The sequence below is a fragment of the Gobius niger genome, assembly GCF_951799975.1.
Source record: "Gobius niger genome assembly, chromosome: 8".
Taxonomy (NCBI): domain Eukaryota; kingdom Metazoa; phylum Chordata; class Actinopteri; order Gobiiformes; family Gobiidae; genus Gobius; species Gobius niger.
The window spans coordinates 30,244,801-30,260,679 of NC_136859.1; the positions used below are offsets into that span (position 1 = coordinate 30,244,801).

Here is a 15,879-nt window from a genome sequence, read left to right on the forward strand (position 1 = left end):
TAATGTAGTCTGCAGGTCACACAGCAGGTACAGAGGTCGTAATTTCTTGTAAATCGGCAAGGTTTCATACCTCGGCTGCGTTATTTTTTTATGCTGTTCTCGGACAGAGTTTCGGATGGACTCATGACTCTGGTTTGCATGTTACACCTTCCTGTGATCGCAGGTTGAACTTTGTAACCACTCTCTGACGCAAAATTGTCAGCCTCGAAACGGTGTAACTGAACTGTAAAACTACGCTGAATGCTGCATGTGTGCATACTTTCCCCATGGTTCCGAGATTCCTGCCATGGGGATTTTATATTAATGTACCCTCACTTTGTTTTAACTGCTCATTAATATTAAAAAGAAAGAGAGAAAAAAGATACTACGGCCGCTCTTTTCACACCTCCAACCGCCTCGCTGACAGTTCCTCTTGTTCCCCACGTGTTGCTACACTTATACAAGTGTGTTGCGAAGAGCTGCTGCAACAAGTTCATTTCTCCATTGTGAGATCAATAAAGGATCAATAAAGGTTTCCTGAATCGTCCAATGCTTGAAAATGAAATGGACAACAAGGATGATATTGATCTGCCTCCTAATCTCGGGTAAGGTTTATAGTCTACTTGAGTATTATTCATTTGATTAGACTAAACTCCAGCTCACATTTGTGCTTCAAACCAAATTAGTACTCATTAAGATGAGTACCTGAATTCCTTTTTTTTTTCTTTTTTTTTTTTCAAATGGCTCATGTTTCTATTAAATACACAGATATTGAGGAAACACTCATTTCAGTGATTCAGTGACAGGTTTGACAATGTGATGGAAATGACAAAAAAACAAGAACAACTCAGTGAAGTGGCTCAAATAAAACAGTAGCTACTTATATTTTTAAACTGCTTTAAAGGGGAGATTTCTTCAGCAACGTATAATTTCCACCACATATGGAAGCGTATTATCCAGTGTATTATCCATTACAAAACTGCTGGAAATTACTAATATTATCACTGTTGAATTAGAGTAGAGTGTGAAGCTTTCCACTGTTGAACTGAAAGGTCAAAAATAAAAACGATACAAATTATATTTTCCCTAAAACCACTCTCGGAAAGTGCTTCAGCATATTGAACTACAATGTATCAAAATATTTCTAAAAATATATGTTTTATTTTCTGGAAAAAATGCTGGCCAAATTTGCCCGAGTTGAAGAATCACACAAGCTTCAACTGAGCTAATTTGATGAAGTTCTCAAAAGACAACATTTTTAGGTTATTCAGACTAACATAATGATGCCTAATGGGCTTCTTATCCAAGTTTTAAACTGCTCGGTTATAAATCGTTTGCAGTGTATTATTGTTTTGTTCTTTTAGTAAGACAGAAGGTTCTGTTTATCTGCTTTATTATTTTCGATCATTTCCTATGATCTTCCCCAGAACCAGGTGACGCTTCTGAGGAAGATCGAGACTAGTAAAGCAGGTAAACTAAACCAAAACTGCCTTACTAAAAGAACAAAACAATAATAGGCGTTTACAGGTGCTTTGCCAGTTCATCAGAAACTGCTTACATTCTCCCTCGCACCTAAACCACATCACCCTCGGCGCACATCTGATAACCTGCTGCAGGACATGAACCTGGCAGGACAGTAACCTCTTAACTCCCGCCTGAACCGAGAGCATTTTCTCCAGTTCAGCTTTACCCAAATCCTGTAGGCCAGTGTAACGCCTCATTTGAAAGCTAAGACCTACAAAACTAAATTGATCTTTTTCCTCACATCATCGTCAAATTTTTCAATTTTTTTTTGTCCAATTTTTTGTCACTTTTTTGTCACTTATTCGTCAAATTATTTGCATTTTTTGTCAAATTCTTAGCACTTTTTCGTCCATTTTTTCTCCATTTTTCGTCCATTTTTTCTCACTTTTTTTGTCAAATTTGGTCATTTTTTTTGCATATTTTTTGCAAATTTTTTGTCACTTTTTCGTCACTTTTTTGTCAAATTATTCGCATTTTTTTGTCAAATTCTTATCACTTTTTTGTCCATTTTTTGTCACTTTTTCGTAAATTTTTTCTAAATTTTCCGTCAAATTTTTCTCACTTTTTTGTCAATTTTTTGACAATTTTTCGTCACTTTTTTGTCAAATTATTCACATTTTTTTGTCAAATTCTTAGCACTTTTTCATCCATTTTTTTGTCACTTTTTTTGTCCATTTTTTCTAAATTTTTCGTCAAATTTTTCTCACTTTTTTGTCAATTTTTTATCCATTTTTTGTCATTTTTTTGTCAATTTTTTGTCAATTTTTTGTCACTTTTTCATCAATTTTCATCCTCGTTTTCGTCTCAGTTTTGTTGCTATTTTCACACCTTTTTCCAGAAGCTTTTGGATTGGGGTAAAGCTGGAGAAAATGTGCTCGGTTCAGGTGGGAGTTAGTTAAGAGGTTAAGTAACAAAGTACAGAGCAATGGCCCAGAGAATGAATCCTTGTGGTACTTTTCACTTTACAGGAGTATGTCCACTTGCCATGATCGAGCAGCTCCCCAACGTCACCGCGGCGGCTTTGGGGCAAAACGTTACTCTTCCATGTCACCTCAAAGTCTCCAATGACACGATAACCAAGAAGCCGGTTCCATACTGGGACCATGAAAAGGACCCGAAAGAAGTGTGGCCTGATCCGTCAGAGAGGTACCAAAACCGCGTGAGCCTGCTGAGCCAGGACCCCCAATCCCTGGACAAGTCCATACGGTTAAAACATGTGCAATGGGAGGATGCGGGAAAGTACCAGTGCACAGTGTCAGTCGTCATGCAACAGCAGGGAATCTTTAGGGTGTGGGGGAATGAGACTGAGCTGCTGGTATACGGTAAGTACAACTATTGTGCAGTTCTGGAAACCATGGCTGTTAACACCTTTCTTCCATGAACGTGGGTTTACTGACTACTATAAGTGACACTAAAAATGGCAGACAAAAAATACATTGGCAAAATAATCATTGCCTCTGATTAGGGTTGGGCCATATCGTATTGTATATTGTTATCGCAATATTATTTTTTTACATCGTTGTCATTTGTATATCCCTGTGTACACGATATCATTTATGTTACGCTCAGCTCCATCAGAGCAGCACAAACACAGACTGTGTCGGGCACAGGGGCACGTGCTTAAAAAGTTAAATGAAATTAAGGATGTAAATAGCTTGAGCAGATCATATTTGCAAGGAAATCAGTATAGCACTAAAAAAAAGAATGAAATATCTTTGTGTCAATCTCCCTAATAGGCCTAGGCTGGAATTTTGAAGTAACTTGTCCATTGTCAAATATATATCGTTGTGAGCCCTGAGTAACTGTTTGAGTGAAAAACACATTTCAGTGGTGACATAAATTATGAGAAACAAAACATGAAATAATGTGAAAATGTTAATATTTTCAAAGAAAATACCATTAAACAAAATATTTTTAGCATTATGAAGAATTAAATCACAGACTACATCATTTGTCACAGATAATTGAGCTCCACAGTCCCGCCCACTCCCGGTCACGTGTCGGGTCTGACACAAAAAATCACATGAATTTTTAGCAGTGACTTTTCTAAAAAGTAATTAAGAGTTCATCACGGCGCCGGCTAATCCACTATGTGCTAACTCATGGACATGAAACATACAAGGTAAAATCAACGATTTGTCCAAAATGTTATTAACTGCAAAATTATATTAAAAAAGTAATTTCGGCGTATTTTTTTCGTCGTAAGTATAGTTTCTTGTAAAGTACCTGTGCAAGTGTCGATAGTAACACATAGCTGATCAGCCGGCGTCATTCGTGCTCTTAATAGTTGACTTTTTCAAAAAGTCACTGCTAAAAATACATGGGATTTGTTGTGACCGGGAGTGGGTGGGACTGTGGAGCTCTATAGATTTACTCATATTGGCCCTCATTTATCAAACTTGCATACGCCGAAATCAGAGCATATGTGAGGTGTACGAAAAATCATCGCCTGTTTTGGCATTTATCAATCTGAACATGAGTGTGCTCAAATCTGTGCTGGAAAACTGTTTTTAACAGCATTAGTGATTTAAAAGTGATGAAACAAGGAAACAGCTTTAATGTTTATGGGCAGACTTGATTTAATGTTGCGCTGCATCGACCTGCTCCTCCATCGTCCGAGCCCAGAGACTCAGCCTGGACCAGACACTAGAACCTTGACTACAAGCCACAGAGACACTGTTGGTGTGTTTTGAATTTTTGTTTTGTTTTTGTTCTTAAAGGGGCTAGATGCAAGTTGGCCATTTTATACTCACTACTGCCACCTCAGGTCATACGTGTAACTGCACCTTCTATATTAAAGGAATAGGCCACCGTTTTTACATGCTGAGATATGTTCTTACCTTAGCTTTGACGAGTTCTTTAGGACCTGTCTGATCTTCCCCCGTGCCTTCAGTCACGTAAACACAGCGCAGACGGCGTTAGCATTTAGCCTCTCCCTCTCTCCACTATAGCTCCTAAACAGGTCAAGATAGAAGCTACCAAGCTCTTCCACGTTTTCCCTATTTAAATATGGTTATGTGAAGTGTTACACTACAAAGTATAATACACAAAATTAAACAATGTGGATTTTCTAAGCGGATAAAAGGGGGAACTATATTGTAAGGCGTAATAATACCAGGAGTAGTTTGGCATCCGCACAGTAAAGTGAAGATATTACTGCGTGGATTTCGAAGCTTGGTAGCTTCTATCTTGACCTGACCAAGCTTGTGCATGACGGCACTTCAAACCCAAAGTAACAACTTTTTGAGTGACAGTGCAGAATTTTAAAGGCAGTTGTGGTCTGAGCTCATTCTACACATTAGGACATGGCTGGAACATGCAGGGGGAGGAAAATACTTAATTTTAGCTTTTTAAATTCTGTATAGTCCCTTTAACACAAAAGATTGCTGCTGCGCAAACTTTGTGTGGAAGCCTCACCCGCGGCCGCTGCTGTGTACCGGGACATCGGGTCTTATGCCTATATTTACTTCAATGGTTAGGCCTCTTGATATATTTATATTTATATTTTTGGATGTTTCATTCAAATGATGCAAGAATTTGTCCGTGGCATTTACCATCAGCTGCTCGTGCGGACAGGAAAATGAAAGCCACGCCCTCTGGCTTATATTGCAAATACACCTACACATGCCCCTTAATGTTGATAAATGAGGGCCAGTGTCACAAGCGACTTTTTTTTTTTTTTACTCAAGTAAGAGTACAGATATTCACTTTAGTATTACTCAATTTGAAGTAAAACGTCGTGTATGAAAAAACTACTTGTAAAAGTACAATTACTTCAAAAAGTCACTTGAGTACTTGTACTTGGAGTAATGCAGCAGAGTACTACCCACCTCTGGTTATTTCGAGGGAATATTTACACCTTTAAAACAGACCAACTATGCAACGATAATGGCACGTCACGGCTTAATGGTGGGTTGAATAAAGAACATTTCTTCGACTCATAAGAAAGCTAAATTGGTATAATTCCATGCAAGAAAAAACACTGATATGATTATCAATCTTTGGGATTATAGTGACAGTTGTCTTTTTGCTGAAATGAAACACTTCATAGTATGAAGACAGAGTACGAGGGGGAAGTTAAGTGATAAGAGAGTGAAAATGAGCATGTCAATAGGCAGAAAAGTGTATTAAAGGTAGGCTACAAGCAGTACAGGAAAACCACCGACAAACCAACGACATCCGACCACATGAGAGAAAACCTGTAAATTGTCCACGCTCAGAGGAACAAGTATTAAAAAGTAAGGAGGCGGTTTGATATTTCCTGACGTTTAATTCACAAAAGCTTATTTGTATTTTGCAGGTGAAATATCCTTGCGCACCATTGGCCTCAACAACAGTCGGCTTCAGTGCGAGGTGAATGTTTCTAGACATCCGGGATTTGCTTTGTCTGTTTCCTACAATGATCAAATCCTAAAGTCTGCTCCGGGGGTGAACTCCACATCAGAGCTCTATGAGACCCTTTCTCAGACCGTCAGCCTCAGGAGTCATCAGAATTACGAGTGCAGCCTCAGCTTTGACGGGAAGCTGGTCTCTTCAAGAGTTCACGAGGATCAAGGTAAAGTCAAGCGTCCTCTTGGCATTCTGGCTGTACTAAATCAGTTCCTCTGCGATAGATGAAGAAGAGCATCCGCAGCCCTGGTTCTTGCATGGTGGGCTCATCCTGGCAAAGCTGGTCGTCCTTTTGGTCGTGACCACCGTGATGCTGAGGAATCGATGACCCCGGCCTCGCCTGCAACAAAGATCAATAAGTACTTCTTTGTCCTCCTTTGTGTTATTCATTCAGTGATTATTTGTTATTGCAATAAAACACTGTCATTATATGTCAAAATATGTCATAAAAAATATCTTTGATTTATGCCAAAATCAAGATTTCAAGTTTACCCAGATTAATGTATGCACTTTGGTTTAGAGGCGTATCATGGAACTTTTTATGTGGAAAAAAAAAAGGTGTGAAATTTGTGTGTAGCTGACGAATTTCTTGACAATGGCTGTGTGGGTGGAGGATTTACTTTCCATCACGGTGGCTCCATGATCAACTGTTTTAGAGTTTTCTTACCAGGAAAACAATTGATAACGGGGAGTTGTAGTCACAAAACAATCAAAGTCAATTAAGCACAAATATCAAGTATTTTCTTTTCTTTTTTTGTTTGGCATAAAAAGTTCCATAATGTATCTTTTAAATTATGAGTGCTTGTTACAGCCCAATGCCTCCAGGCTCCCTCCCTTTCGTGTATTTGTCTGCGTGGCCTAAAGCTGTCCTTTCCCTCCATGGAAATCTGGCTGTGCGAGCTCCGGCCTGCGATTGGAGAACTGGTCGCAAGCTCGGTTCTGGTTGGCTGCTCGTCCCTGGTCCTGATTGGGGCGGCATCTCAACCAGGGGGCGGACTGGGACTGAAAAACATCCCCTGGACTCCGACCAGCCTGGCCCGAATTAGCGTAAATGCGACACTTCTTGACCAAAGAGCAACAGTGTCATGCCTGATTTGAAAGCTAAGACCTTCAAAAGTGAATGAAACGTTTTGTCACGTCGCCGCATTTTCGTCACATTTTTCGCCACTTTTTGTGTGTTTTTTTTTGTGTATGTGTGTGTATTTGTTGTGTATTCATCACTGTCTTGTGTTTTTGTTATGTTATTATGGCTGTTTTGTTGGTTTTTCATAGCTTTTCTTCATTGCTTTGTTGTGTTTTCGTCTCTTTTTTTGTCATGTTTTTATTGGTGTTTCATTGCTTTTTTTCGTTGCTTTGTTATGTTTTTGTCATGTTTATTTTTTTTCACTTTTTGTGTTTTTTTGTTGCTTTGTAGTTGTGTTTTCATCACATTTTTGTTGTGTTATTATGGCTTTTTTGTTGGTTTTTCATAGCTTTTTATCGTTGCTTTTTTTGTCACGTTTTTTGTTGCTTTTCCGGCACATTTTTTTGTTCCGTTTTCATCCTCGTCGCTATTTTGATGCTTTTCTTTTAAGCTTTTAGATTTGGGTAAAGCTTGGTTAAGGCGGGGGATGAGAGGAGAAAATTGAGAGGCCGGACTGGCCCTAGAGCCGGTGGCCCGTCTGTGCTCTTCCAGAATGGACATATGGCCAGTCCGCCCCTGATCTCAACACCTGGCCCCAAGCAACCACCTGCTGCAGCAACGACTATAAAAGGCCACTCCTCCGAAGATGTGGGGCTGCTGGTCTCTGTGGTCGCGATGCCATGTTGTTTGTGTTTGTTTGTGTCACTTCTTTGGATGTTCCGTATTATGTAGGGACGTGGAATCAAGTGACACTACTTTTCGTTTTAGTATTTTGAGATTCCTTTTATTAAATTACAACTTTATTTAACCTTTTTACACCTTGGTTTTTCTGACTTCCCTCACCCTGCTTGTAACAGTGGTCATGAATCAAGAGAGGTGTATTCATTTATTCAAGACTGGATGTGGAGAGTCCTTTTATGGCTCTGCTTCTGTCTCAAAAATTGATCAAACTTCCGCATATTAAAAATCATGTGCGTCACCAAATTCAATGTTGTCGTCCTTATTGTAGCCAAGTTAGACAGCATACAATAAAAATGGGACTCTTTGTAAATCCATTGATAAACTCATCTTTTCACTTGCTGGAAGTAACGGTCTAGAGTTTTCTCAATACAGTAGTACTTTATCGCCATCTAGTGGTAAGTGAGGATATGATCCTACAGATGCACTGTCAATAATGCAGTGAAATATTAAATGGCGGGCATTTGGTAGAGTTTTTAACCTTACTAAGGCTTGCAACGTAGAAAAGCTAAATCACCGACTGGACTGAGTTTTGGTAAAGTTGAGGATGTTTCGCTTCTTGTCACAGAAGCTTCTTCTTAGCTCTTAAAGAGGGGGTATTATCTAAAAATCTAAATCTGATACTGTATTAATCTCTGTAGAGAAATCTCTGTAGAGAAATTAGTTCCCTGCATTTGACCCATCCTCAGTGTCGCATGGGGCGACCTGTAGGAGCAGTGAGCTGCCAGCATGGGCCGGCGCTCGGGGACCCCTCTCCATGATGTGGAGCCAGGCTGGTGGTCAGAAACACCTGGCTGGAGGATTAACCTATTGCACATGTTTTTCATAACCTACCACTAACCTACGCAGACACGGGGAGAACATGCAAACTCCACACAGAAAGGCCCCGTCCAGGTGGGAATCGAACCCGGGACCGTGTGTCACATAGCACCAGTCTATATCACACTACAATGATGACCAAACCTTCTGTTGGTCTGTAAATGCAGTAAATTAGAATAACTGCCTTGTATAAAATTGCTCTCTCAAAATGGCTGTAGTGAATGTCTTGAAATAGGCCTCTGTCTCTTTAAGAACCTCTGAGCCTTTCAGACACGCCCCCTCCACACGCTGTCTGTGGCATCAGTGGGGAGGGGGTTCTGCTGAGGAGCAGTGGTTGGTTACTCGGCTGGTGACGAAAGCTCGGAGGCGTCTCCAGGAGGTGGGGGCGTTCCTAGGAGGACTCAGGCAAACCTATCCCTAAAATGGCCGCCATCAGAGTTTTTACAGATTACTCAGAAATACGTGAATGTGCCAAGGCAACACTTCAGGCATGTTTTTAATGAGGGAATGACATAATAACATGATGTAAAGCTTGAAAAAGTCGATTTTGCATAACACCCCCCACCTTTAAGGTCAGAAAAGTTTGGGTAAAAGTGTATGTTGTCAACTTTACCAAAACCCAGTCCAGTCGATGATTTAGGCACTCTCTGGATGAATGAAAGCCTTCACGTTGCTGCCAGCTCTGTCTTGCATGAAAATGACAGGCTACAAATTTGAGGTTTTAGGTAATCGCATAGGATGATTAAACTCGCCAGTGAGTAGCCTACAATCCTGACAATGTGTCTGTGCCATTGCGAGCTCGGGCATGCGACCTGAGGGCCAACCAAAACTGGTCCAGGGGTCGCGGGCTACATTTGGCCTTTTGAAAACCATTTCTAGTCCAAAGCTGAGCCATAACTCACGGGGACTCCGAATTATTGTAAAGCCACACAAAATGTCACAATCGGCTATTTAAAAAAAAAAATATTGCCCATTCGAGGGCCCCTTTACCCGAACCGACGACGCGGTTTACGCACACGTGGGATATTCCGAGAATACGGAAACGTCAGACGAAACCAACTGTTGCCATAACGACGGATCTGTACCTCTCTCTCTCTCTCTCTCTCTCTCTCTCTCTCTCTCTCTCTCTCTCTCTCTCTCTCTCTCTCTCTCGCTCTCCTGCAGTGCATCACAGCCCCCCCTCCCCTGCCCCCCCTCCCACCTCTCCACGCGTCTCCCTCCGTCACTGCGCCCTCACTCATCCCAAACCAGACCGAGTCCCTTCACATTTCGACACCCGTCCGCATCTCGCCCCTGCACCGCCACCTCTCTCTCTCTATATATATATATATCCTTTTACTCCACTTCTTTTACGGTCCATTCGTTTTCGAAACGCGCGAGCTAGTTCCCGCGCGTGCGTAATCGTCGGACCAGCACTTTTTTTTGGATACAGCTTTTGCTTCTTTACCTGTTTTTTATTTATTTATTTATTTTTGGAAAGGCGAGCGATGACGCGAAGATGCACCGCTGCTCTCCTGACCCATCAACAGAGCGAGATCACTGTGCAACGGTGAGAGGAAACGGGACGGATTACTAAGGGACAACTAAAGTGGGATTTTGTTTAGTTTTTTTGTTGTTGTTGTTTTTTACCGAATGAGACTGTCATACATTTAACATCAAGGCACACCCCGATTGTAAATGCACGTTTTGATCCCTGGAATGCACGTTTCTGTGGGACAGTTTTCAACAGACGATGTAGGAGACGTGCGAATCCCATGTTATTTACCAATATATAGAATGGGGCATGATTGAAGGCAATAACATCAAGCAATACTTACACCCATAACTCCAGAGACAGTAAGTCACCCAGGCTTCCAGCTGAACCCATTTGAATTTATCTTTCCAAACATCCAAAACAAAAGTCGTCTTCCAGTTGTATGACAGCCCATAGTCTTCTAAAACAAAACCAACCATATCGTATTGATAATTAGAGTGAGTGCAAGCAGGGGTCTGTTGCCTTTTGGCCACGCTGTATAAATAGTTGAACAAAAGCTCTGTTTGGAACGAAACTCTAAACCCTGCACTGGCCGGTAACCGGACACTGCCCGAAGAGGAGACTTTGACTGAGGAGGCGTCCAGGTGGGGATCAGGAGGAGGAGGAGGAGGAGGAGGAGGAAAGAAGAAAGAGGAGGAGGAGGAGGAGGAGGAGTACCACCCTAGACGGGACCGACCACACCCTCGGGTTGAGAACCTCTGCGGAGTTTGGTGCGGGCTTGTGTGGTGTTTGTCTCTCTCTTTCTCTGCCCTCTCTTTAAGGATGCTGTCTGCAGAGAGGAGGCTGCTGGCGCTCCTGGTCCTGGTTGCACTCCAAGGTGAGTAGCTCGGGGGTTGCTGGGGCGATCATGCATCCCTACGTCGGGATTCCCCCTTGACTCTTGTTTAACGCGGCCCCCTTGACTGGATGTGTTTTTCATTTTCATGTTGTGAAATGCTCGATAATCACAGGGATGTGTGTGTTGTTCACAGCCAGACTGAGGTGATTTCACAGGGAAATGGTGCCAAAAGTTTCTCAGCCTCTAGAAAGCCTGAAAGGAGACGAAGAGCGGGTACAGGCAGTCAGAGAATTGCGCCCAAATTGCATCCACTAACGTGCTTTATTTCAAACCTCTGTGTACTTTTTCAAAACTGCTTCGCTCCTCTGCTCCTCCAGTTCTGCCCTAAGCTGCGTTCATGCGGCCGGGGCAGTGTCGTGCGCCCATCATTAGATTAGATTGTGTGCCAAAGCCCAGCTGTTTAGGTTTATTCTGCCTTTCCGAGCGTCTGGACATTGCTCCGTGTGGAGAGGTTTAGCAGAGGGTCCTGGCAGCTGCTGTGTCAGGTGGAGGTATGTGGAGGTCCGGATCCCTCACTCCTTTGGATTCCTTCAGGGGCCGGCGCCGAGAGCAAAATATTGTTTTTTCTGTTAATGGATGCCTGAAACACTCTGGAATAGTCAGCATGTTTTGGTTGGATGGGGGTCGGCTACACGGTGCAATCAAGCAGCGTCGTCAGCCTCATGAATTAGCCATGAGTTTAACTTGCATGCGATGGTGTCGTAGAAGCTAAACGCTTTGTGGAGTGTTTTAGAAATGCTATTAGGAGGACTAATCACCACACAATAATTCTCTGATGCACACTTTACGTTTCAAGTAGCCTCTAGTTTTTGAGTCGATCACTTTTGAAATCACCTGAAACACCTTCAAGATAATGAGGACTCAGAATGTGTATAGAAAAGCCTACACTGTTAGAAATAAAGTGTCAAAACTGTACCTTTAAGGGTCCAACAGCTCGTCACTGGGGTGGTACCCTCAAGGGTACACCCATTGTACCCTTTAAAGTGGGTACAATTTAGTACCCATATAGTTTGTACCTTATGAGAACAGATTTGTACCCCTTGGGACAATAATGGACCTTAATGTATGGGACAAAAACGTACCTTTATAAGAGGGTACAAATTTGTCCTTTTTAGGGTACCACCCCAGTGACAAACCCATTGTACCTTTAAGGGGACTTATTTGTACTAACCACAAACAACAATATTTTTTGCCATTTATTCAACAATTCATAAAAAAATGACAGATTTTTGAATTCTTTTGCAAACATTGTCTGAAACCAAACATGCATGGAACTTTCAAATGTGCTGAAGTTCTGTTTTAGCTGTAACTTTCCCAAGCTTGATTCTGATTTAGTGTTTTTGTTTTCTTTCGACACAATTTGCTGAAATAGACATTACATGTGTCTGAATTGAATGGAAGTATTGAAACAATATTGCATATCAGTATCGCATATCGAAAGCTTTTTCAACATAGAGGGGCAACAAAAAGATTGACGCCCTTTTTGGTGTTACTATTAAGATGAATGGGGAAACAGTAACTGAGATCTTCACATTTATGTCCGAAAATAACATTTTATGTTTTATATATTTGAAGATAAATGATGCTGTAGAAGATTCACAGTTAATGTTTTTGAAGTGGGCTAAAGTCAGCAGGAAGTTAGCATGTTCAAACTTTATAATATAAAGTGTTTAGCCGTTCATTGGCCAAAAAACAAGCAATATTGAAATATAAGAAGCTCCAAAATCACTTACTTATATGGGCATTTGAATTTGATCCAATTTGATTAAATTAAGTGATGACGACCTAAACACTTTATATTTAAGTCTGAACATGCCAACTTCCTGCTAAATTTAGCCCACCTTTTGCTTTTCTTTTATATTAGACAAAAACATAAATGTATACAATGCTATTTTTCAGAACTAAATGTGAAGATCTGTCTGTTTCCACATCAATCTCAATGGACGCAGCCTCTGGTTTACCTCAAAAGGGGACATTAACCTTTTCGTTGTTCCCCTCTATCGTGCACCCTAGTTAAAAGACAGTTTTTAAATATAAATCTTACAAATGAACTGGCAACAATATAAGGAAATAAAACATTAAAATAAACAACCTTTTGATGACATATTCCATCATATGCAGTTAATGATAACCTTGTGTTCCTACGTTAAAGTCATACTTGAACAGTAATTAAACATTTCTTAATGTTAAGTACAAAACACCATCAATGTTATAAATGTCAAGAGGCTGAAAGTCCATTATGTGTCCTGGATATATTACAGTCCAATCCGAGTCATGCTGAACTGCATAGGCATGTAGGTGTGCATCAAAAGACTTTGGAACAAGCAGTTTGCCACACAATAGCCATTGCGTATCAATGTTGAAAACAAATTTGATCAAGAAAAACAGAGGAATCATTTCAGCATGCAAATAGTCAACTATAAACACATCTTTGCAGGCATATTTGACACAGTCAATGACTACTCCTGACACACGCTGCATATTTGTGGGCGGCGAGATGGTGTAGTCAATTCCACATACAGATGCAATGCATCTTTGCAGGTCAGATGGGAGTGACGAAAATAAAGTGTCAGCACTAGTCCCTGTCACTTCCTCAAATTCATTCAGAATATTTTCCTGTGAAAATTCCCAGCACTTGTGCATCTGATGCCTATCACTTAAAGTTTTTGCAATATTTATAAAGTTTCTAGAAGAACTCGCAACAAGTTTGAAGTACTGGTGCTTCGACTCAAAGCGCATGCACCACAATGCACGTAAAGGTCCATACATGTCAATCAGCCTGGAGTAATGTATCAAGTAATGAAACTTTGGAGTAACAATATCAAATTCTTTCAGTTTTTCCAGAAACTCAACAACAAGCAAGTTCAAACAAGACAAATGTTCACGGTTTACTTTTGATGCAAATATAATATCAACAATTTCACGACAAATCAAATATACATTCCAGTAGCTGCAGTTTGGGGGCACATGAGGAGCCATTATAAAGGGTAAAAGTCTAAAAAGACACCACTTTTGAGCTGCTGACCCAGATACTGGCGCTTTTTGCAACAATCGCTCCGATAGTTGAACTGGTTTATTTTTCACATCGTTTTGGCCAATTGCCAACTGCTGAAGCTCGTTGTTAATTTCTGGTATGGTAAAATGCTTTTGTTTGTGTGCTTGACAAACAACTAACTTCAGTATGGCAGGAACAACCCCTTCTAATATGTCATGCATTATGTCCGGAGGGAAAGCAGTAGTGGTGTCAAAGTACTTAAGCTCAGCAAATGGAGACGGTCCCGTTACTCCATAAGTGGTTTTAAGATCTGGGTTTTCGGTACATGCCTTAAGGTGATAGTGGTGTGTTGCTGAAGTTCTAAGGATAAAATCTTCTTCATTAAAGTTTTTCTTTATGTCTGTATAAGAAGCCATGCAAAAGCGGCAAATTCTGTGACTGCTGAACGACATTGTAAAACCACCCAACATGTGCGCTGATAGATTATCAGCTGAAATTGTTGCAAGTCCAGCATATACAGTCTTTTCAATGCCACTCACTCTGACATTGATACCTTCTGTTTCAAGTTTTTTAAGATCATTTATCATGGGTTTTAGGATGTTTGTTAAACCACATTGTTTGACATAACTGTAACGGACTAAAAGAGCAAGATGGATATGCTTCAGTTTAGATCGATGCCTACCATTTATGTTGCCTACAGTATAATAGAAAGCGCACAGCTTGTGCTTGGTTCGTTTTGATCCCAAGGGATTGACTACTTCGAATTCATCTTCGTAGAAATGAAGACGCAGGGCATTTGGATTATCTCTGAAAAAAGGATGGTTTTTGAAGTGAGTTCCATCTGTATAGTCACTTAAGCAATCGGGATTGCTGTTCGAATGTTCTGTAACCTCAATGTCCTCGTCAATGTCCTCATGCGAACAATAATTGCTTAAAACATCTCTGATAGGGACATATGAATAAGTCCCTATTTTCTGACCTGTTTCAGACCTTAAGATTTGATGAACTGGCTCAACTAAATTCATTTTTGACTTGCAATGTTCTTTGAGCATGTATGGTGAACGAATAGCTTCTGTCACTTTTTCAAAAAAGTCATTAGATTGCAAAATCTCTTGTAGTTCAGGACACTCCAAAACATTGAATCCACTTTGTTGAAGATGGTAGGTGATAAAAGAGTCATAGTGTTCTTTAAAATAACAAAATAAAAAGTTCATGTCATTTATAATTTCTTGTTGGACTGAAATTGGAATGTGATTCTTTTCTCTACACTTGAGGACAAAGCTACAGAGGTTTTCCTTAAAATTTTTTAGTATTGCATTCATACAAGGAGGCTCATCATCTCTAGGAGGTTCATCGTTGTCCACAGTGTCCAGTGTTTCAGTGTCATTGTTGTCCACAGTGTCCAGGGTTTCAGTGTCATTGTTGTCCACAGTGTCCAGGGTTTCAGTATCACGTCGCATATGTTCGGAATGCTTCCGATACACATGGCGCCTGAACGACTCGTATACTTTGAAATTTGATTTACAATTATTGATTCCACAAGTTACACTAAAGTTGGATTCATGAGCATGAATTAGACCAACATGCTGAATTAGTTTTTTTAAGGTGAATGTAGCTCTGCTACACTTTGTGCATTTATATGGCTGAGGCATTTTAGGCGTTAGTATAGCAGGTTCATCATCCGAGTAACAGTGATGGGAAGGCCCTTCTCACCCACCTCAGAAATGTTCAGTACCACGTGCTGAAGAAATGTCAGTGTGTTCTTCAGGTAAGGAGGGTATTCCAAATTAAAAACATAGTACGCACAAAAGACTGCAATCATTCCTTCTTCAACTCCTGATCCCTGGCACAGATCTGTTCCATCCACCATGACTGACACGGGGATCCTCCTTGTGAAGACAGTCTTCCAGTCCATGTCAGTCAGCTGCACAGTTGGGTAG

General features: G+C 40.7%; 2 protein-coding genes across 2 annotated transcripts in view; both read left to right on the plus strand.

The window, feature by feature from the left end:
* Positions 1–500: 500 nt before the first annotated feature.
* LOC306966442 (uncharacterized protein) lies at positions 501–6,251 on the plus strand. The gene is made up of 4 exons (XM_079561208.1): positions 501–584; positions 2,472–2,825; positions 5,804–6,058; positions 6,117–6,251. The coding sequence occupies exons 1-4, from the start codon at positions 539–541 to the stop codon at positions 6,218–6,220; spliced, it is 759 nt and encodes a 252-aa protein (XP_079417334.1). The 5' UTR covers positions 501–538; the 3' UTR covers positions 6,221–6,251.
* Positions 6,252–10,115: 3,864 nt separating this feature from the next.
* Positions 10,116–15,879, plus strand: part of scn1ba (sodium channel, voltage-gated, type I, beta a) — a 39,940-nt gene continuing 34,176 nt past the window's right edge. Inside the window, exon 1 of the mRNA XM_079561971.1 lies at positions 10,116–10,923. Within this exon, the coding sequence (XP_079418097.1) occupies positions 10,869–10,923 (55 nt within the window). The 5' untranslated portion in view covers positions 10,116–10,868. The remainder of the gene's footprint in view (positions 10,924–15,879) is intronic.